Source organism: Lygodium microphyllum, chromosome 17 (genome assembly GCF_053477565.2).
Source record: "Lygodium microphyllum isolate KBCC chromosome 17, Lygodium_microphyllum_v1.1.10, whole genome shotgun sequence".
NCBI lineage: Eukaryota > Viridiplantae > Streptophyta > Polypodiopsida > Schizaeales > Lygodiaceae > Lygodium > Lygodium microphyllum.
This window is the reverse complement of record NC_141151.1, coordinates 30042336-30064987: the sequence shown is the minus strand read 5'-3', so window position 1 is coordinate 30064987 and position 22652 is coordinate 30042336. Positions and strand designations below refer to the sequence as shown.

General features: G+C 45.5%; 1 protein-coding gene across 2 annotated transcripts in view; it reads right to left on the bottom strand.

Annotated features, from left to right (window-relative positions):
• Positions 1-562: 562 nt before the first annotated feature.
• The window catches only part of KEU (Sec1/munc18-like (SM) proteins superfamily), an 85402-nt gene continuing 63312 nt past the window's right edge, over positions 563-22652 (bottom strand). Inside the window, exons 9-21 of one of the 2 annotated variants that reach the window (XM_087697260.1) lie at positions 20999-21193; positions 20794-20877; positions 20604-20699; positions 20412-20488; positions 19955-20051; positions 19475-19600; positions 19300-19395; positions 2641-2754; positions 2485-2562; positions 2139-2353; positions 1299-1389; positions 1103-1192; positions 563-947 (exon numbers count right to left, since the gene is read on the bottom strand). In XM_087697260.1, coding sequence (XP_087553386.1) covers positions 891-947; positions 1103-1192; positions 1299-1389; positions 2139-2353; positions 2485-2562; positions 2641-2754; positions 19300-19395; positions 19475-19600; positions 19955-20051; positions 20412-20488; positions 20604-20699; positions 20794-20877; positions 20999-21193 — 1416 coding nt within the window. In that variant the 3' untranslated portion in view covers positions 563-890. The remainder of the gene's footprint in view (positions 948-1102; positions 1193-1298; positions 1390-2138; positions 2354-2484; positions 2563-2640; positions 2755-19299; positions 19396-19474; positions 19601-19954; positions 20052-20411; positions 20489-20603; positions 20700-20793; positions 20878-20998; positions 21194-22652) is intronic. The other variant, XM_087697261.1, reaches the window with a different exon arrangement.

Below are 22652 nucleotides of genomic sequence, written 5' to 3'. Positions count from 1 at the left end.
TTGCTTCATGCTCAACAACACATGCATATTATGGTTGATCAAGAAGCATTTATTTCACTTTGGCAAAAACAATTTAATTTTTTATTGATTATCACATTAGCTTGTGTATGGCAAGAAATGATTTATGTATGGAAAAAATTAATTCAACTATTTACCACTATCACGGTTAACTTGTATCTATATTGAATATTTAACTTACACATAGGTGACAAATCTTAGTTGCATAGCCAATATTGGTGTGGGATGGTGGGGCGTATTCAGCTTGAATCGATTTCTTCATGCTCGTCCTACAACCAATATGTGCATTAGCGGCATCTCCAAAGGATGTTGGTACCAAAGCACCAAAGGAGAGGGAGTGTAAGGGTGCATGGTGTTGTGAGCTTGACTCCATTGCAACATGCTCATCTTGCAACCAATCTGTGCATTAGTGGTATCTACAAAAGATGCTGGTACCAACGCACCAGAGGACAGCCAAGTCTACCAATTGGCGATACCCACTACAAGACCTAGAAAGAGGAGAGAGAATATGCCAATGAAATTTTTCTAAAGACTAACACTCAAGACCATGAAGTGTTGCACCACAAAACCATGTAGATGATACCATTTGCAGAGAGCACAAAAGAGCTGTCAACTAGATCCTCGTTTGCCTCCATTCTTTAATCAGATATATTTACAATGTTTGCTCACATGTAAAAAAAGCTTGCTTGTTACAAGGAGGATTTACTCATTCAAAAATTGGCCTGTACCATCCTAGAGTTTTTCTATCATTATACAACCCCAAAACACTCTGTGGGATACAAACAAAGCTAGCCTGCAAAACAGTCCTCGCTCTGGAACTTCAATGATGTCTACTATCAGGGTAACATTCCAAAGTCTTTGAAAGTGACATACTAGATTTCCAGATCCTCCAATGTCACATCATCCATTGCACTCATCAGTTTCAATTTCTGCACACACCAACAGATGATTCAACTCTCCATTCAAAAGGAACATATATAAGCCCTAACTTCTAACATGGTCCATACGGATTTTTTGAAAACTCCTGCATTCAATCCTAAGCTCAGTTCTTTATTTTCAAAGTAACCAAGAGGGAAAGGTTTACCGTTAGAAATTCATGTGGTTCATCAAGACTCGTGGTGCCCAGGACTACTTCTCTCCTCAAAGAGGCAGTGAGTTTATGCACTGCACGCAGCTATTCAAAAGATGGCCAGAGAACTTCAGCTATAGCACTTCTAGTTGCAGATAAAACAGTTTTCCAGCCAAACATGAAATTGACCATATAAGAATATTTTTTGTACCTCAGAGCGAGTCGCACCTCCAACTACAAACACAAAAATCCGTTTTCCTGTGATCTTTGGGTCACTGTGAGCATGCCTTAAAGAAGATTCCCTAAATACATAATCCATTCATTAGGATTATGAGTCGGTTGAACACAAAAACACTAATCAATTGTGACCCACTTACAATGACTCTAGGAAGCTACATTAAAAATCCTAATTCTATCCATTTAAAGCGTTAACAAATACACATCAGTGGCAAAGCACAAGAGAATCCAAACTACTGCAGGCAGAAATAGGGAAAAGAGGATCTCTAAACAAATAATGAAGGAAAGCTCAATACAACCAATGGCTAGGACTAAAATGCTTTCACCTGAGCTAAACACAAAACACCACCAACCGACTCAAAATGTGTACTTGCATTGGACAAAGCAAAGTACACAGAAAAAAATGCAAGCCGCAGCAGAGTGCATCTTTCAAATATTTATGACTATCTAGTCTCTAGCTGTTTCAGATGTAAAAAAACATCTAGTCTCAGATGTTTCAAGCTACAAACCCATCGAGTCTCTGGCCATTCAGGTGCACCAAACATTTAATCTCAGATATATCAAACTACAACATCTAATTCTATCCATTGATCATATAATTCCTAACTATTCACATGTAACGATCATCCAATTTCTGACTCAAGACAATGACAACAATTGACCCCTGAAGTGTACATACTGAAATACATTCAGAAAACCTGATGCACAATCCTCTCGTTCGCCTCATAGAAACCACCAAATCTGTGATTTAATCCTTTACTTTAGTTCTGATTTTTGGAACACCTTTTGAAACTCAAATGATGGAGAAAATTACCCTGATAGCTGTCCATCATCTGAGGGTCGATTCTTGGTAGCCCATGTGGAGTTGGGCTTTGATGTTCTCATTGATTGGGCAGGTTTTGAGTTCGCAGTCCTCACAGAACCAGTGTCCCCAGACATAGAGTGCAAGATTGCAGGAGGCGGCTCCTTAACGTAAGGGTAATCTTCTTTTGACAATTCTCCTTTGGCTAGATCTTCAATCACATCCTGCTATGAGAAAACACAAAAATAGGAAAAAAGAGCATTCGTGAAAGAAACTAGCGTCAAGTAACAAACAACTTGATAAGATAGCCAAGGACATTACACAGCATGCCCATCTACATACTCAGTGCTTTAATTACCTGAAGAACAGGACAAAACCGAGACAGCTTCCATTCTTCTTCATCTTGATTCCTCTCTTTCCGTACAGCTCGTTTATTCTTCAGTCCAAAAGCTGAATGTTATTATCCAATGTGATTCAACCAGAAAATTGAAAACTCAATGGCTAATGGTCATACTTTCCGATTTCCGAACTTCAGGGAGAAGCCCCCAGACTGCTTTTTGGCTACAGAAACTCCGAGATATTCCATGTTCACCACTGGAAGCATATCCTCTTCTGTAAGCCGTGCAAGCTGCTCAATCATTAAAAATTATTGGCATAAGCTGTCTGCTGTGCAATTTTGTGTAAATATTGGAATCCAAGTATCAATTGGATTCCCACAAACCAAAGGTACAGATGGGAAAAATTGCAACTCAACCAAAATCAGGTTATGTAGTTTGGGCAGTTTGAAAACAGCTTTGATTTATATTGATATTTTAAATATTAAAATATCACTTTGCAACTCCCGAAAACAGAAAATAATCTGACAAGTTAAAAGGAGCTACTAAAGTAAGCTGATGTTCATCATGGGAAATTTAGCTTGGATGTTCACAAAGTTGCCCACATGTGACAAAAGATTTAGGCAGACGAAATTTTGCAATGTCATGCCATATCACCTGTGACCACCTATTTGAACTCTCCAAATAAAGACCTTACCCTTGTAAGGAATCTTCAATTTCCACAGTTTACCTAATCCATCTTACCAATTAGCTTTATTTCCCGGTGAACTGTTATACATCAGTACAACACCAGCTGTTCTTGGACCTAGGGTAAAAATGCTATTGACTTCCTGCTAGCTGCTAGCAGCCAGAACATCCCAATCTCTCTCACTTTTTGTGTTGTACTGGCATTTGGGATATCTGAAGGGCACAAAATGCCTTTGCATTTGATTCAGCTATATTTGGCCATGTGCAGGAATTATTTTGTGGCAAATTGGTTCTATGGTCTGTGCTATTATTGTGCTTCAAGAAGAAGTTACATGGCTGGACATTATCTATTCCACTCAGAGTGTGCCTCCTCCATAATGTGTCTTCCTTTGTCAGTAGCCTAATAGCTTCTTAGGTTGTTTAATGGTAGTTCAAAGCTTTCAAAACCACATGCTTCACAAGGCTGGGGGGGTGTTTGATACGATTCTCTATCTACCTAGGGGGTCCTATTCAATATGGACTTCTTCTAATCTGGATAAACCAAAAAAAAAAAAAGTTTATCCTGACCATTAAATTTCAACTTAGGCTGTCATAGTATATTCAAGATCCACCGCATCTCATCCAGCTATCACACCTAAACACGCACTTCTACACACAATCATGTGTGCTCACATACAAGGATTACTAAAGGTAACAAACCCCCCTTTGGGTCATCGGTGATTGAACCCATGACACAAAACATACAAAAAAGGAAAAGGGAAGGTCTTACCTCAAAAAGGCAGTGTCTAATCCCGTACAATGATTTTGAAAAAGGAGATACATAAGTGAGAGAGATGCAACATGGATACATAAGTGAGAGAGATGCAACATGAGGATGGTCATGACATAGTCTACCGAGAAGTTTAGGGACCCAAGGTAAGGCATAGTTTAGAGGTGGGTGTGCATTGCCCAAAGGCTAATCAAAAGCCAGCATGGCTCATAGGCATTGGGCCATGTCCAGAGGCCAAATAAACGGTATAGCTTTCACAATCAACTCAAAGGTCATATGCAAAGTGGTTAGAATCCCCTGTGAAACATAACTCCTTTGTGAATCGAGGCAAGGGATACAACTTGTTTTGGATTAAAATCCGAGTAGAGAACCCTACACAATTATTTAATATCTATGTGACAAAAAGATCTTAGCACATACATTTGGATGGCCAATGTTTAATTCCAACCGCATCTAAGCGTCTTGGGTTTTGAAATTACAGACTGAAAGACTTTCTCAGTATGCCAGCATGAGTGTTCCTCGCTTCGGCACCTCGTCGTGGCCGACTGCCTGGCCCGACTAGCTGCACCCACCTAGCCCGTCTCAGCCTGGCCCACGTCCAGACATCTGCCGCCTGGCCCGACTAGCCGCACCCGCCTAGCCCGTCTCCGCCTGGCCCATGTCCAAACATCTGCGCCTGGCCTGACTGGCCGCCTACCCCCAGCCCGTTTTCGCCCCAGCGGCGCCGCCCAACTGCCTGCTTGCCAACGCCTGCCTACCCAACTGCATGCCCGCACTCTACCTGTTCGAGACCACTCAACTATGCCCATGCCTGTCCCGTCAAACCCCGCCCTCAGCGTCAATGAGCATTGACCTGCCATGGCGGTTCTGCCCTCTGCCTCACACACGAAAGGCCTCCCCAGTCGACCTACTTCCGTGCCTCTGTTCTATGCTACATGTTCATACCACTAGCATTCGTTGCTCCCTCCATCTGCAACAACATTCCCCCCGGTGTCACAGCAACTAGATTGGTAGTCCCCCAACAGTTGCGCGCAATGGAAACCTCTGGTCAGACGCCAGAGCATTATGCCCCCCAGTCAAACACCTTGTGCATCATCCTCTCTAAGAAACAAGCTCCTTTCCGTCCGTGCCACAGAGCTGGAACTAAAAGAAACAACAATCTATGGACAGGTCGTAGGACACTCTCCATCCAGGGCCCAGCTTCGGGATTGGCTTCACTCCACACTACGCATTGGCATAGTGCAGATTGTGGAGGCAGTTCTCCTGGGTCAAGGGATCTTTGACTCACCTCCATGGATGTAGCCCGCGAGCTAGTGGATAGCTCACCTTATGCCTCCACGAAGGGGGTCATTAACATGGTTCCCTAGTATAGTAGCTTCACGGAGGAGGAGTTTGGGCTCCACAACAGGTTTTCTAGACATCCGGTCACCCTTCTATTCCCCGAACTGGCGGTAAAGTACCGTCAATTTGTGGAGGATTTTGGACAGCTTTTCAACACAGTTCTTCCACCCTCCTTTGCGGATGCAAGACAGCCGCAGGAGTCCCGAAGGTATGGGTGGCTGTAAAAGATACAAAGAACATACCCGAGTTTCTTGAGATTGACGCAAGTAAACACTCTTTCAACCAACAGGTTATTGTAATAGGGCAGCCTAGCCAATGCTTGCGATGCCATGATTTTGAGCATTAGGCAGCAAACTACACGCGTTTCAGAGCCAAGGCGGCTCAACTGGCAAACCCACAGGTGAATGCTGACAATTTCACACAAGTCCAGTGATGACAAAGAGGGAGACAGTAGGGGGGCCCTCAACCAGCCCCTCAAACACAACCACAGCAGCAAAGAGTAGGAGGGCATGCGACAAGCCCCCGTCAAAACCCCCCGCAGTGCCCCTTCCCCCCCACCAGAGATCCTCGATCTCCATGCCCCTCCCCTCATAGATCCCCGCCCCCCCAAAACCCTATCCCATAGCCTCCCCCTTCCGAGGCCACTCAACCCCCCTCACACCCGCCTCATACGTCCAATCGCCCCACCACCCCTTACTTGTCCTCTTCCCCACTTTCTCCCCAGCCGATCCTCACCTAGTACATGTGTCCCCCCCCCCCTTTTTTCCCACAGGGGGTGACAAGCCTCACACGCCCATATCCTCTCCTCACCAACAGCCCAATCCTCCCCCCTCCCCACACAACCACCAACTCATCTGGTCCAACCACCCGTCACACCTTCCTTGACAGGCGCAATTGCTCCCCATGAGTTTTTCCACATTGGTCTATGGCCTTATTGAGAGTTGCGGAGCGCGGAGAGTCAAGGAGTGGCAAGGTCCATTTACTAGTACCACCGAATGGACCAAACTATGCTTTCTTCTTTTAGACCTCTCATTCATACAGGAGCACAAGCTCACTCCCACCCAGGCCCAGCGGATAGGAAAGGTACTCCCGGGCAGCTCACACACTTATTGGGAGCACGCCATTGGTGCCCAAGACAAGAGTGGAGGCGTATGCACCTCTATTGGCCCGAGTCTCACTGCCTGTGTACAAGACCACGGGGGACAATAGTGGCAATCAAGGCTCTATGGATCAGATTGGATATTGGGGACTCGTGCATTGGAGTCCTCAATGTCTATGCCCCTACAAAGGTTAGGGCACACAGCAGGTTCTGGGTGGAGATCGTGGATGGACTCACAAAGGTGGACTCCTAGATCGTTGGAGAAGACTTCAACAACCTAGAGGCTTTAGAGGACCAGCAAGGTAGAGGCAAAAACTACCAAGGCATGGCTAGGGAGGAGCAGGAGGCATGGGAGGTCTTTCTACTAGCAGTAGGAGCACACGATGCCTGGAAAGACCCTACCTTTCACAAGAGGGAGAGGTCGCTGGACTTCTCCTGGGGATACAAGCGGCTAAGCGGAGTCCTGCTGGAGCGGTTGGACAAGTTTTATGGGGAAGAGTGGATAGGCTCTCGTGGAGTCCAGATTGGGCAGTTGGCGGGCACCACATTGTCCGATCATTGGTCAGTTCTCCTAACACTTGATCCTAGACACACGATCCTGTCGCATCCCTAACTTGATCTACAGGAGGGATGAGGTAACGAGGACCAGGGAGTGGGGTAGGAGGGACCGGATCACAGAGGAGGTCGCAGAGACCCTAGCCGGATCAAGCAGTATCCGCCAAGAGACAGCCATATAGGCTAGGCAGCACAACTGGGAGGAGGAGACAGCACTCTAACGCGACCTTGCAGCCACACAGAGATTATTACAGGAGGCACCAGGGGATCCCACTCTCCACGCACAAGAGGTGCGCGAGTGAGCAGCCATTGCTAGCCTAGAGGACAAGCATTCAAAGTTCTAGTTCCCCACCTCACCAGCTTTCTGGGCACGAAAGGGGAACACGATGTGCAAGGAGTTTTTCGAGGTACACCAACCTCGCACCTCAGGAGAGCAAATATGTAGCCTTCGAGATCAGTATGGAAGGACTCGTTCTAACCCAGATGAGGTGATGGAGATTGCCACCGATTACTACAGTGGCCTTTTCCAACAGGAGACATCCTCAGCTAGAGGACAGCAATGTAGACAGCAGGTTTGGGATCACATCTCGTCCCTCGTCACATAGGTGATGGGACACTCCCTCCTAGCCCCCTTCATAGAATAGGAACTAGAGGAGGCTTTCCATACACAAGACGGGCAAAAATGCCCGGGAGAGGATGGTCTCTCTAAGGCCTTCTTCACTACCTACGAGAGGTGGTGAAGGGACCCCTACTGATGGCCTTCCATGAGATTTTCACTTCAGGACAAATGCTAGGGAGTCTTTCGGCAGTCTTCTCCCCAAAGGGGGAGACCAGTTGCAACTTTCCCAGTGGAAACCGATCACCTTATTATCAGAGGCCTATAAGGCACTGGCAAAGATGATTGGTAGGCGACTACGCCCCGTGCTTCCAGACATCATCCATGACACACAGACAAGCTTTGTCCAGGATAGAAGCATTCTAGACAATATATTCACCTTCTTTGAGATGACAGAGTGGGCTCAGCACAATGGGCAGAGATTGGTCGTACTAGTCTTGGATTTCAAGAAAGCTTATAATAGGGTGGACAAGGATTTCGTAGAGGGCACCATGGTGAGGTTGGGCTTCCCCCAAGCTTGGATTCGCGAGGTCTCCCCACTTTACAGATCAGCCACTAGCAGGGTTCACATAGGTGATAGGCGAGGGAAGGAGTTTCGGCTGGAGAGATCGGTCTACCAGGGCTGCCCCTTGGCCCCGTACCTATTCCTACTCTTAGCAAAGGCGATGTCTCACTTCCTCAGGTCACAGGTGAGCGGATTATGCGGCCTCCAACCAGTGAGAGAGGAGACTGAGTTGTTAGACTCAGAGTATGCAAATGATACAGCACTCTACATAGAGGACGATGAGTTGATGCTGGATAGAGTAAGGCTGGCTCTTGAGGTGTTCTGTTCTCTAGTGGGAACGAAAATCAACTGGCGAGAGTCAGTTGGTTTCCTCACAGACCCGGACTCTAGCACGGAATGGGGCGTCCACCTCGGATTTAGATGGGTGAAACCATCTGGTACCTAGGGTCCCAGGTGGGACTCCACATCACTCCCGCCCAGCAGTTTTTTCCAGTCCTCCATTCTATTCAGGGAAAGCTGACCTACTGAAGCACGGCTCACCTCTCACTAGCAAACTGAGCCCTGGTGGTTAACCAGGTCCTCCTAGCAACGGCCTGGTACATCACCTCATGTTGGTGCTTTTCCTCATCCTGCGTAGTGGAGCTTCGCCGCTTAGTGCGGAACTTCCTTTGGTCCGAGTCACACGGCTCCAGGGATTCCAGGGCCAAAGTGGCATGGGCAACTATCATATGGCATTGGTCAGAGGAAGGGATTGGGATCATAGACCCAAAGTATCAGAGTATGGCCCTATTTGGCAAGCTAGTTGTCTCCGGCCTCACAACAGGAGGCACACCTGGAAGGTCCTATTGCAAGAGGGTCTTTAGGATTGTAGACCGAGGCTTGGCGGTGAGTGGAGGCCATCTTTAAGATTCATGTCAACTCAAATCACCCCCCCTAGATCACCTTTCGTACACAGCTTGCTTCGCATGTGGCACGACCTCTGCAAGGCCCTAATCCAAAGCCCCCCAGGCTGCCAGGAGGAGATAGACCATCAACCGGTGAATTGGAACCCCCAAATCAAAGATCGGAAAGGGGCACAAATTGGCGAGCGCCCCCACATCCAGTGGGCTGGTTGGGAAGTTGGCTCGGCTCGTACCATCAGGGCATGGCGGGAGGTGTACAGGATGGTGGACCAGGAGGCACTGCAGCGAGTGTCAGGCTGCCAGAGACGAGTGGAGTTGAGGAGAAGGGAGATAGACGCAGCAATACCTCAGGAGTGGCTTGCTCCCCTGATGCGAGAGCCGATAGAGCCCGCTAGGTTTTCACCAACAGGCATCCCCCTACAGGTGGCAGGTAGAGTGGGCGGCACTCCACCTGGGACCTTCTTCACCATACAGGAGGGGGGGCGTCTGGCTCTTGACAGAGGGCAACAGGATGATGAGAGAGTTGTCCTTTCATGGAGAAGGATCTGGGTGATTTGTCTTCAAGGGAAGACATGGCGCCTAGACCCTTTTGTCTTTTGGCAGGAGCTCAAGGAGTGGCGCCTCTAGATCTGGGAGGGCAAGCCATTTTATGAGCTAGAGTGGGATCCGAGAGAGTGGCTATGGCCGGCCACTACAGTTGCCAAGAAGCTACCGAGGTTCCTGGAGTACACCGCCAAGATTGGCAGACATGTAATGATGCAGGGGGATATGGATTGGGTGCCATGCAAACATTGGGCGGAGCACAGCATCACGGAGCCTTTCCGACGAACCTTTTGGCGCTGCCTATGGGATAGCTGGAGACTGAGGAGGATATCGTATTTTTTATGGCTAGTGGCACATGGAGGCTTGGCCGTGGGAAGTTGGCTTGCCTAGATGCAGGAGGGAGGTTGTAAGCGCTGCACACAGCAACCTCTGGAAAACCCAAAGCACTGCCTTTGGTCGTGTGAGGCGGTACAGCTCATGTGGAGAGGAGCATGCCACATCCTTTGCCGTATAGCACCCAGCCTTGGATATATCTCATGGGGAGCTTTCTGCTGGCAGGCTGTCAGCCAAGCGTCACCTTCTGTACGAGGCCGAGATGCAGGACACGATATTCTTTATCGAGGCAGGGTCGTACGCAATGGTTGGTTTGGAGGCTCTACCCATCCGCCAGGTACTGGAGCCCACAGCAAATCACTCTGAGGTATGGGAGATCATAGGGAGTTTCACTCGTTGGCATATCTGAAAGGCATGGTGTCAGGAGGCTTTCGACGGAGAGAGACTTTCAGTACATGCGACCTTAGCAGAGCTCTCAACCTCCCTCGTCCACTCCCTCCGCGGCTGATGGGATCAGGTGTAGGGCGAGTCCAAGGCTCGTCAAGAGCTCCAATGTCATTTCATGCACACTTCGGGCGACCAGGACCTGTTTTTCATGATGCAAGCAAGAAACCCCAGATGGCGATACACCCCCCTCCATGGCTTCTTGCCCCCATCCCCCCCAGACTGCCTTGAGAGGCTTGTATACATGATGTACTTGTGACTTTCATCAGCTCTAGCTAGTCTATTAAGCATGAGCACTCCGTTGTAATCAGTTTTTTTTAGTAATATAATCAGCCACATTTTACTTGCAAAAAAATCACCCCAATGGTCCACCCGCGAGCCACCACGGGGGAATGGAATTCACCCTCCAAGCCTGCAGCTAAGCACATTCGCATGTCCCATAGCTCTTCCTCTTCATCAACAGCTTCCACACCGAACATATCCTTGTTCAACCAATCACAAGTTTCCCCATGAGTCTACACCTAGCATCCTAGAACATGAACAGCCTCCACTACAATGGAGCATGTGGTTCTAGAATATTGATTCTTCGGCAAGAGCTACAGCCTGCTCTTGCCAGACAGATAGACAACTTACTTCTCCAGGAGCACAAGCTCACCCCCTCCCAAGCCCATCAGGTAGGGAAGGTACTTCCAGGCAGCTCACACAGCTACTCAGAGTACTCCATCGGTGCCCACCGTAGGGTGGAGGTGTATGCACCTCTATTGGCCCAAGCCTCACCGCCTGTGTACGAGAACACGCAACAATTGTGGCAAGAAGGGTCCTATGGATTAGACTGGATATAGGGGAGTCGTGCCTCAGAGTCCTCAATGTTTATGCTCCTACTGAGGTTAGGGCACGCAGCAGGTTCTGAGTGGAGATCGCAGCAAGACTTCCAAAGGTGGACTCTTGGATTGTTGGAGGAGACTTCAACAACCTCGAGGCCTTACAGGACCATCAGGGCAGAGGCAGAGATTACCAAAGCATGGCAAGGGAGGAGTAAAAAGCAAGGAAGGTCTTCCTCCTCGCAGCACGAGCACGTGATGCTTGGCGGGATAGCTTTCCACAAGAGGGAGAGGTTGCTAGACTTCTCTTGGGGATACAGGCAGCTGAGCAAAGCTCTTTTGGAGCAGCTAGAAGGGTTCTATGTGGGAGAGTGGGGGTGCTTTCACGGAGGACAAGTAGGGCAATTGGCCAGTACCACTGTGTATGATCACTGCCCGATTCTCCTCACTCTTGATGCTCCCGCTTCAGCCCATGGCACGCGATCCTATCAGATCCCAGACTCGATCTATAGGCAGGAGGAGGTGAGGAGGCAGATTGAGCAGCTCTCGACTAGGTAATGGGCCAGGGGGAACTGGATCACAGAGGAGGTTGCAAAGGCCTTAGCAAAGCCGAGCAGGATCTGCTAGGAGGCAGCCCTACAAGCCAAGTAACAGAGTTGGGAGGAGAGAGCACTCCGGCAAGACCTAGCAGCCACACAAAGACTACTCCAGGAGGCACCAGGGGATCCCACTCTCCACACGTAAGACGTGCTCACACGGGCAGCCCTTGCTGGCCTTCAGGACAAGCACTTTGAGTTCTCCTTTTGTACCTTAGCAGCTTTTTGGATGCAGAAGGGGAACACGATATGCAGGGAATTTTTTCAAGTGTATCAGCCTCGCACCTCATGAGACCAGATTCGCAGCCTCCACGATCAGTACGGGAGGATTCGCTCTAGCCTAGATTAGGTATTGGAGATTGCCACTGACTTCTACCAGACAACTTTTACAACAGGAGGCAGTCTCAGCCAGACTATAGCGATGTAGACAGTAGGTCTGGAATTGCATTCCACCCCTAGTCACAGAGGAGATGGAACGCTCCCTCCTAGAGCCCCTTCACAGAGAAGGAGCTAGCTAAGGCCTCCAATGCATAGGATGGGAAGAAATGCCCAGGAGAGGATGGTCTTTCTAAGGCCTTCATTACCTACTAGGAAGTGGTAAAGGATCCCCTACTACTGGCCTTTCAAGAGATTTTCAGCTCAGGACGGATGCCCGGGAGTTTATCGGCAAGTCATATTAGTCTCCTTCCCAAAGGGGGAGATCGGTCGAAGCTATCCCAGCGGAGACCAATCACCTTGTTGTCAATGGCCTATAAGGCCCTGGCCAAGATGATCAGGAGTCGACTCTACCCCGTGCTTCCAAACATCATTCATGACACCAAGACAGGTTTTGTCTAGGATAGGAGCATCCTAGACAATGTCTTCACTTTTTTCCAGCCAACCGAGTCAGCTCAGCACACTAATCAGGGATCGGCAATACTCCTCCTGGACTTCGAGAAGGCCTATGATAGGGTTGACTAGGACTTCTTAGAAGGCACCACGGCGAGGTTGGGCTTCCCCCAGGCATGGATCTGCGGGGTTTTGGCACTTTACAAATCGGCCACTAGTAGGGTTCTCATTGGTGGTGCACAAGGGGGGAGGAGTTTCGGCTAGAGAGACCTATCCGACAAGGCTGCCCTCTTACCCCATATCTTTTCCTACTCTTTGCGAAGGCAATGTCTTATTTCCTCTACTCACGAGTGTGCGAACTATGTGGCCTGTGACTTTCGATGAGGAAGGAAACTGAGCTGTTGGACTCAAAGTATGCAGATGATACCGCTCTTTATGTAGAGGATGATGAGATGATGTTGAAGAGAGTAAGACTAGCTCTGGAGGTATTTTGCACTGCAGCTGGAGCAAAAATCAACTGGTGAAAGTCAAATCCGAACTCCAGCACGGAGTGGGGTGTCCACCTAGGGTTCAAATGGGTGAGTAGGGGACACACCATCCAATATCTAGGGTTCCAAGTGGGGCTCGACATCACTCCTGCCCAGCAATTTCTTCGAGTTCTCGACTCTATTAGGCACAAGCTAACCTACTGGAGCATTGTTCACCTTTCTTTAGCACGCCGAGCCCTGGTGGTCAACCAGGTCCTCCTTGCAACGGCTTGGTACATCATCTCTTCTTGATGTTTCTCCTCGTCTTGTGTGATTCAGCTTCGCCGCCTAGTGCGGCATTTTCTCTGGGCTGGCTCAGACGATTCCAAGGACTCTCGAACCAAGGTGGCGTGGGCGACCATCATCCAGCATCCGTCTGAGGGAGGGCTTGCGATCATTGACCTAGAGTTTCGGAGCTTGGCCCTTCTGGGCAAGCTAGTGGTCCGTGGTCTCACACCAAGTGGACAGACCTGAAAGGTCCTTTTGCAAGAGGGTCTCCAGGAATGCAGACCAAGGCTTGGCGGGCATTGGAGGCCATCCTTGAGATGGATCTTCACCACTACCCGAATCACGCCACCTATATCTTCCTCCGCAGTTTACTTCAAGTGTGGCAGGGCCTTTACACCCTACGAGACTTTCTTTACCATGCAAGATGGGGGGTATCTAGCTCTTGACAGAGGACAGCAGGATGAGGAGATGGTTGTCTTGTCCTGGAGGAGGATTCAGGTGGTCAAAGACCTAGCAACTGGACCCTTATGTGCCCTAGAAGGAGTTTCGGGAGTGGCACCTTTGGATATGGGAGCGCAAGCCACTTGATAAGTTGAATGGGATCTTGGAGAGTGGCTATGGCCGGCCACTGCGGTCGCCAAGAAGCCTCTGAGGTTCTTGCAGTACACAACCAAGATTGGTAGACATGTACTGATGCAAGAAGACATGGATCGGGCGCCTTCGCGCAATAGATACTCGACAGAGCATACCATCACAGATGCCTTCCATTGGACTTTCTGGCATCGCCTGTGGGACAGCTGAAGGCCAAGGAGGGTGTCGTATTTTCTTTGGCTTTTGGCACATGGGGATCTAGCTGTTGGGAGTTGGTTGGCCCAGAAGCAATAAGATGGAGGTTGTAAGCACTGCCCACAGCAGCATTTAAAAACTCCAAAGCACTACCTTTGGTCTTGCGAGGCGGCACAACTCGTGTAGAGAGGAGCCTACCATATTCTCCGTCGTGTGGCACCGAGCCTTGGATGTATCTTGTGGAGGGCCTTTTGCCTAGTAGGCAATCAGCCAGGGCCATCACCTTTTGTATGAGGCACTGATGCAAGACACAATTTTTCGCATCGAGGCTGGGTCTTGTGCAGTGGTCGGCTTGGAGGCTTTACCCATCCGTCAAGTATTGGAGCCCACAGCAAAGGGCTCAGAGGTATGGAAGATCATAGAAAGTTTTACACGATAGCACATTTGGAAGGCACACTGTCAATTGATTTTTGGCGGGGAGTGCCTTTTAGTATATGCGACTTTGGCAAAGCTTTGAACCTCCATCATCCACTCATTCCACGACCGGTGGGGCCACGTTCAGGGCGAGTCTCGAACCCGTCAAAAACTCTGTCTTCACTTCCCCCTCACTTGGGACAACCATGACCTGTTCTTCATAATGCAGGCGGGCAGCCCCAGATGGCGATACAACCCCTCTCCATGGCTTCTTGCCCCCATCCCCCCCAGACTGCCTTGAGAGACTTGTATACATGATGGATTTGTGATTTGCATCAACTCCAGCTAGTGGTCTGTTGAGCATGTGCACTTCATTGTATTCAGTCTTCTGAGTAATATAATTAGCCACATTTTACTTACAAAAAATAATAATTCCAACCGCACTTTTTATTTTTGTTTTAATTTTTATTTTTATTTTTTGCTTTTTAAATTATTTTATTTATTTATTAAAAAGTTTAACAAGATTAAAATCCCCTCTCAATGTTGATGTCCAAGACATTGTGATTAGTGTCAATTGCTTCTGATGGCATCGCCAAGCACTGGACACTTGGTGGGTCATTTTTCACCTAAATTAAAGGTAAGCACCCAAGTCAATGCCAATGTATCACCAAATGCTTTGATTTGATGCCAGAGAGTGCCAGCACGAAAAGCCCCAAATTTTATCGAAGAAATTTTAAGATTTTTTAATCATAGTTGAAAATCCCCAAATTTTGATAAAGAAATTTAAGAAATTTCAATATAAACCAAAATGTCCCAATTTGAGTGTAAACAAACCCTAAAAAGGGTTTTAGACTTAAATTAATCGAGGTTTAATGTAAATATTATCCCTCTAGTATTGTGGATTCTAGTGGATGACAAGCCACACCACTAGGATGTGATGGTCAACGGGCAAGATAACATACCGATTGCGGAGACAAAGGAGGCATATATAGGTTGTGGTGGAGAAGGATAATGCAAACGTGGATGTTGAGCTCCCACTAGTCGCAAGGATCCACAACAGGAAGGCATCGTCAGGCAAGGACACTTCATTGCATAGCCATGTGGGCAAGAGCAATGGCGACAAATCTAGGACACATTGCGAGACCCTAAATAGAGTTGTCTGTTTTGAGTGCTAGGACTTTGGTGTTTAGGTGATATGGTAACACATGTAACATTGCAAGAGAGGAGCACACAAGGGGTGAAGCAGTCAACAGGTTAGGCTTTGGCTTCAACTTTTTCTTCTTCCTCTTCTTCTTAATTAACGTGCAATAAGGCAACACAACCAAAGTCAATGGTGATGGCATTGTGCAAGCAGGTAGGGACAAGTTGACTACAACTGAGAACGAGTGGGTGGAAAGAACGGAGTGTTAGGCTGGAGCAGACCACTACACTGGTGCAATTCTTTAGTTTCTTCTCTTTCTTCTTCTTCTTCTTCCACTATTTCTTCCTCTTCAACTATTTCTTCTTTTTCTTGGCCTAGGGTGGAGGCATGGACTTCAATGGGGCGGCTCTTTCATTTCAAGAGAGCTATGGCAACAATTGGTTGAGGCATAGTTGAAACCGCTCTAATACCACCGTTGGATATGGAGCTCACATGTGACTAGCAAGCTATGGCAAATGGAACTCCATGCCACATGGAGCGTGCGCGCACACACACACAAAACTATTGCAACTTAGCAAGTATACATAAATTGAATGATAGATTGATAATGATAGGTGAGATGAATGTACAAGTAATAGGACTTGAATATATAGGCTAAGCTATGGAGCTAACTCTTTGACCCTTATTTAATGCTAAGTGGCGTAAAAGGTGTTCACACTTAAACACACACTTTTACACACAATAATATGTGTTCACATATGAGGCTAAATAACGCTAACATTTTAGCGGGGTCCCTAGATTATAAGAGCTTCAAATTTACTCAAACGTGATTATCTTGAAAAATAGGGATGATGTTCTAAAATTAGTAAGCTTGTGGCCTAAAAGTTCTTAATAAGTTTTGGTCGTTTCTATTCTTGATAGTTTTCCGCTAAAAAAGGAAAGTTAAAAACCATACCCTCTAATTGTATTCGATCATGACATGTGGTTGGACGCTTACCTTGAACTGCTAATCCTAAAAAATAGGGATTCTAAATCAAGTAAGTTTGTGTCTCAAGAGTTCTAGCTTTGGTTTTTCCTATTCTTCATACTTTTGAAACAAAAAAGAAAAGCCATAAACAATAGACAAGTATCAAGACATGTGTCATTCAAGCTTCCAAGTATCCCTCCAATTGTCTCGCTTCATGACATGCGATTGGACACTTAACTTGTGCTACTTCACTTGCTTTACTTTCACTTTGAGGGTTTCTATGCTCTAAAAAAAGCTCTCATTTTTCATCAAGATTTCCTTGCTATAATATATTGGTCAGCCATCTCTACCATCATCTACCAATTTTTCTTATAAGGAATTTCTATTAATAACACGTTGGAGAAAAACCAAAGACAAAATATAAAGTACAAGGAGCTCCATAAAGAGCAACTAAGTGCATCACAAATTCAACGATTGTGTGAACAACCAATTCAGCGGGTTATGATGCCAAACCATTTTGAGGGGCAATATGCAAGAAAGTATCTGAGTACCATGGCTGCAAGAAAGCCTCTCTTCTCTTCCTCATCGCTTAGAGCTACACTACATCCTCTCCCATCTCCTAGGGAGAGTGTGGATGATCCCTATTAAGATCCTCAATAAGAGTCTCCAATGTGGATACATTCTAAAAGTCAATAACACGACTGCATCTTGAAATCCAAATGTACCAGGCTATGATACTCGCAATCAATTCCCATCTATGACATTGCCCTAACTCCCCAAGTCCACTGCGCATGCAAGTAATTCAGAGCGGAGATCTTGCTAAGATGTTGTCCAATGATGAGAAAGGAAAAAGTCCCATGAACATCCTCATAGCCACATGCTGGGCCTCTATTTGTGACCCAAGCTACAGCCCCCTAACTCGCCACCATGGTCTCTGTTGTGCCATAAAATACCGTCCTAAGGGCTTTCCTCCATACCTCTTAGGCTTCAGGGCAATTTTATAGGCAATATCTTTGGCAATCCCATAGGCAATGTCTGTGTGTCTTTTCTCTAACTCACTGCATCTCACATATCAAGTGCCAACTGCTAAGCTCTTGTGAGCTACAAGCCATAGGACGAGGCATCTTCTTAGGCCTAAAGCTGTCATGTAGCCTCCTCCAAAAGTCATATAGGAACTCATCTAAGATTCCTTCTCTGTGTCAATGGGAGGTAGCTGCTAGCTGTGCTCTGATCCTGCTCATATGTATTTTCTCCCTAGTCTAGTAGTGTAGCCAAAGAAGGCCATGTCAAATGGTCTATCAAGTAATAGATCCCTCACACCCACTCTCCTTGATCCCATTGTAATCTCTATAAAGGCCTCCTTTGATAAGCCCAATATCTCCATCCATCTGCAAGTGGCTGGCTTTGGGTCGATGTGACATTTCCTCTCGAAGTGTGTCACTACTCTAATCCTATGTGTGGAGAATTATAATCATTAAGCATACTGTGTCACACATGGCACTTACATTTGGCATGCTTCATCAGGAGTCTCGTTTCAGCAGGCTAAGCCTAGATCTCTACATGTTTGCATCAATTTTTCCATGCTTGTAAGCATCGGTTTGATGCGTACTTTTGTAGGGTATTACAAAAACATATGTATAATCATATCCGATTTCAAATTTTAGGGTATTACAGAAACACATGTATAATCATATCCAATTTCAAATTTTTAGGGTATTACAGAAACACATGTATAATCATATCCAATTTCAAATTTGTGCTTCCAAGTACTGCCCAATTTCCCTTTTGTGTTGTTGTGTACTTTCTTGCATAGTCACAGCTCTCTCTTTTTATCCAACATCTAACACCCAGCATCTTAGATGTCAATACTCCCAATGCATCACTAAATTGACATAAAATCTACCACTCCCGCCCCATACTGCACATAGATGTTAATAAGTTACACATGTTATTTCGTTGGGAAAAGTTACCACATCATACTGAAATGTGCCCACAACACCACCTCATTTTACCAGCTAACCTAATAACAACTTCTTTAGACCATCATGATGTGCTTTTAGGATCCCATCAGTTGCAGTATCAAGATGCATATATAGCACAAACCATACCGCCCATTATATTTTGAGTAAGTACTGTTTCTACAGTTAGCTTCTGCTCTTTTCAGTGCACAATTTCTCTTTCATCCTGTTGTGTATTTTTTCTAGATTGTCTAGTTTGTAATAGCATATCATAGAAGCTCTCTCGTTTTTCCCATTAATGATACCATAGCAACTTTCCTATGTGCATTCCCTTTGCAGTTGTGTTCCATTTTTTAATCTTATCATTCAGCCTCATTCATATCATGTCAGCTTGCCCAAGGCAGATGACTCTGTTTGCATGTGTCTTCCAGCCCATGTTATCATTTGCGAGTTAGCAACTAGCAGGATGCTCAACATCAACAAAAAGAGTGTCACTCGTAGGCCATTTTCGAAAACCATCTGCAAAGGTGAATTGTAGCTCAGTTCTTTTCCTGTGATAACCCTCATGAATTGGTAGAACACTATCAAGGTTCATTATGAGCGCTCTTCAATTAGGAGGGAAGACCTAGTCAAGATGGGAAATGGAGCTGAGCTTAAAATTTTGAGGATCAAACATATTTAGGTAGGATTGCCTTTCATAGCCTAATTGACACTCGCACTACCAACTTTTGTCAACATGCAATAACAACTACCAAAGTAATTTTAGAGAAAGTTTAACCTTCATCCACTGTTGCCTTTTTGCTGCATCGAGTTTTTCTGGATGCGATGCAGCATATACCATCAGCAGCCGCAATTTGTTTTCCTTTGTGATATCCTGAATATAATGGTAGAACCATACATTATCAGGCTGTGCAATTCCGCATGATTAACAACAGGAAAGGGCTGTGTCAGACCTGTTTTGCAGTCAACATATTGATAAGTTCTTTGCTACTAGCATCTCCAAAGACCAAATCTTGTTCCAGGTGGCCAAGCCTAATCAATTCATACTCGGTGATTTTTTCATTTATACACGTTGCTATCTGTGTAATAACAAAGTTCAATCAGCATGCAGCAAGAGCAAAACTGAATCCTGATGACACAATCTACCTAGATAGAGAAACATCAAAGCAACAAGCACTGGCAATATCCTGCCTGTTCAAGGCAGCTGCAACTCAGATTACCAAATAATAAACAAGAAGAATCTCAGGGATAGCTGTGCAAACATAGAACACAGACCATGAAACAATGTTTTCAGATTTTGCAGAAGTGATAAGATATGTTAACAAAACAAAAGTTGATACAGGTAGGAGAGACTTGCCTTGTTCAGGCTGCAAAAGCAAGCATATCCTAGATCTAGAAACTTGACAAATGAGAATATAGTGTAATATCCTTACATCAATATGAAGACTCAGCCTTTCAATCTGATCACGATATTGAGGCAAATCTTGGACCATTTTCTGCAACTCACGAGTGGACACCTCATGGCCATCCCTGTACGATGTTTCAAAGCAGTCAATGAGATCTACCCTATTACAGATTGAAAACCATACAAAATCTGCTGCAATGCAACCTAAAAACGAAGTGGATTAATTATGTCCATATACCCAACACTAATTTGCGAAATATGAAATAAAGAATTGTCTATGGATTACATTGTACATCTTGTCAGTTACACATGCAAATCCCAGATCATAAATTCAGATAAAAGTATGTAGGCATATAGCATGGCTTCATCCTTAAAATTATTTATGTCTATTTGCATCAGAGATTTAAACACTGCTCCTTTCATATCAGAAAAGAATGAAATTTGAAAACCATTTCACAGTTCAAAGAGCAAAACAAACTTTTTACTTTGTGCCAGCCCGCAGCTGAGCAGCCCTATTCTTTTCCTTCAAAAGTATCAGCCTCTTATTCAAGATCATACTAACCTGAAAATACATGTACAACTTCAAAATGACGTGAAATTCATGCTAAGCCTTTGTTGAGCTTTTAAAAATGGCCTGAAGTTGAGAGTATAAAAAAACAACAGGAACTCATTCTCACATCTGCAATAAAAAGATGGCGTAATTCAACCCAGAGCGGATCGTGCTCTTCAAGTAGAACCTCCTTCCGCTCTTTCCTTCCCGTGCTTGTTGTAATCTGCAAAACCATACCCATGGACTGTCAATACACCATAAGCTCCACTTGGAAAGTGGCATCCAAATACCTCAGAAGCTCTATTCAATACTTATACCTCATATGAATACTTATTGCCTTCCATGTTTAGCAGATCATGGCACATTGCTTCATATGTCCATTCATGGATGATGGGAGCAATCTGAAAAGCATAGATTGTCAGAGACAGAAGTTTTGTTTTGCTGAAGGACACTATGAATCACCTTCCTAACTCAATCAGGTTCAAGTAAGAACTACATTCAATCAAAAAGCTAAATGCAGACCGGATCAACTGAACGATCCACGATCACAAGTTCACATGTTTCTGTCGCTGGGAAAGTTGGCAGTGTATTTTTATATCTTTGTAGGCGATCCCACAGCGCTGCAGCAAGTTTAGTGGGCACGAGATCCTGGAAAGTTGTTGCAGTGGCAGCATCGGCCACTGATCTAGCAGCTCGATATCTGATCACTGGAAACTCCTACAACATTTCAAATTGCAAAATCGTATTAATGTGATTCCTGATGGAGTTGGCCACATCAAACATCACAATCATTGGGCTTTGCAAAGAGGGCGGGGCATGAAACTCGAGCAATCATTGGAAGGTCCCAAAGTTACTGTATAAATTACAGACATGTATAGCATGTGTACAGGCTAAATCAGGGTATGAAATGTTAAAGCATATGCAAGAAAATCTTACAATAAATCATACACTTGATAAACAACAAACTAACACTTAAACCATTTTTGCTCCAAATTTTGAATCCATTTTGTGAAATTGACAATCTCATTTGGGAAGTAAATGCTGTCAGTTGCATTCCATAGGAGAATCATGACAATACAGTACATGAACCATATGCAACCTTGTTTCAGATTCAGTTACAGATCTTATTGCTGCAGTAGAATAGTGGATATAAAGCACTCGTCATTTCTATATAGATACTAGCATACAAGCAAGGTTCAGATGATCTTAGTCAAGTAAAGATTCAACTTTATAGTGCACCACAGATAGTCATCAGTATGGAGCAAGTTGCAGTACAGCTTGCCATGGAAGGGTTCTAGGCAGAATCATTGCAACATTCCTCTGGGAAGTCTATGTACAAGGCCTGAATGAATAACCAATCGGGAGGTCTATAGTGTCAGACTATATGATGGTGCTGACAATGGAAGAAAGTACAAGCATCCCAAGTCCTGAGGAAAGCATCATCCTCATAGCCTTCGGACTGCATTGTATTCTCTTCCATATCCTATGCAAAGTGAGGACAATCTATGTTGTCAAGATCTTAGAGAGAGCCTCTCCCAATGATATGACTAATAAATCAATGGCATGACTGCATTTGGTTGTCAGCTCCCCATAGTTGTCAGGTACGGTACTAAATGGTACCTTAAGATTTTATTAGGTACGGTACGATATTAGTACAAAAAAAAATAACTTGATTATTTTGGACTAAAGATAATAGAATAGATATTTCAAGTCTAAATATTAGAGTATCTCAGATGAGTACTTGAGGGTAACATGCCAAAACCTAATGTTGCATGCGCAACATGTGCTATTGCACCCTAAAACTTATAACTACATAGATGGAAGTGGATACATCATGCATGCATGATCATACAAATAAGAGAAGTGTGGGCTTGAGAGAGAGAAGGTTGAGAGAAATTGTTTGAATCTCAAATAACCTTATCTCATGGGAGAATCATATTGATATGAGGAGTATTTAGCTCGTCCCAAAGTGCAGTTCAAATGGGAAAGATGTATCCATTAAGTTGGTACCTTATGATACTAATACGTAAGGTATGGTACCTAAAGTATGGTATAGTTTCAAACCATTCGTATGTGGTACTAGTGCAACTATGGTTGAGAGAGAGGAAGAGGCTAGAGAGAGAGAGAGAGAGAGAGAGAGAGAGAGAGAAGAGGCTTGAGAGAAAAAGAGGGTGCG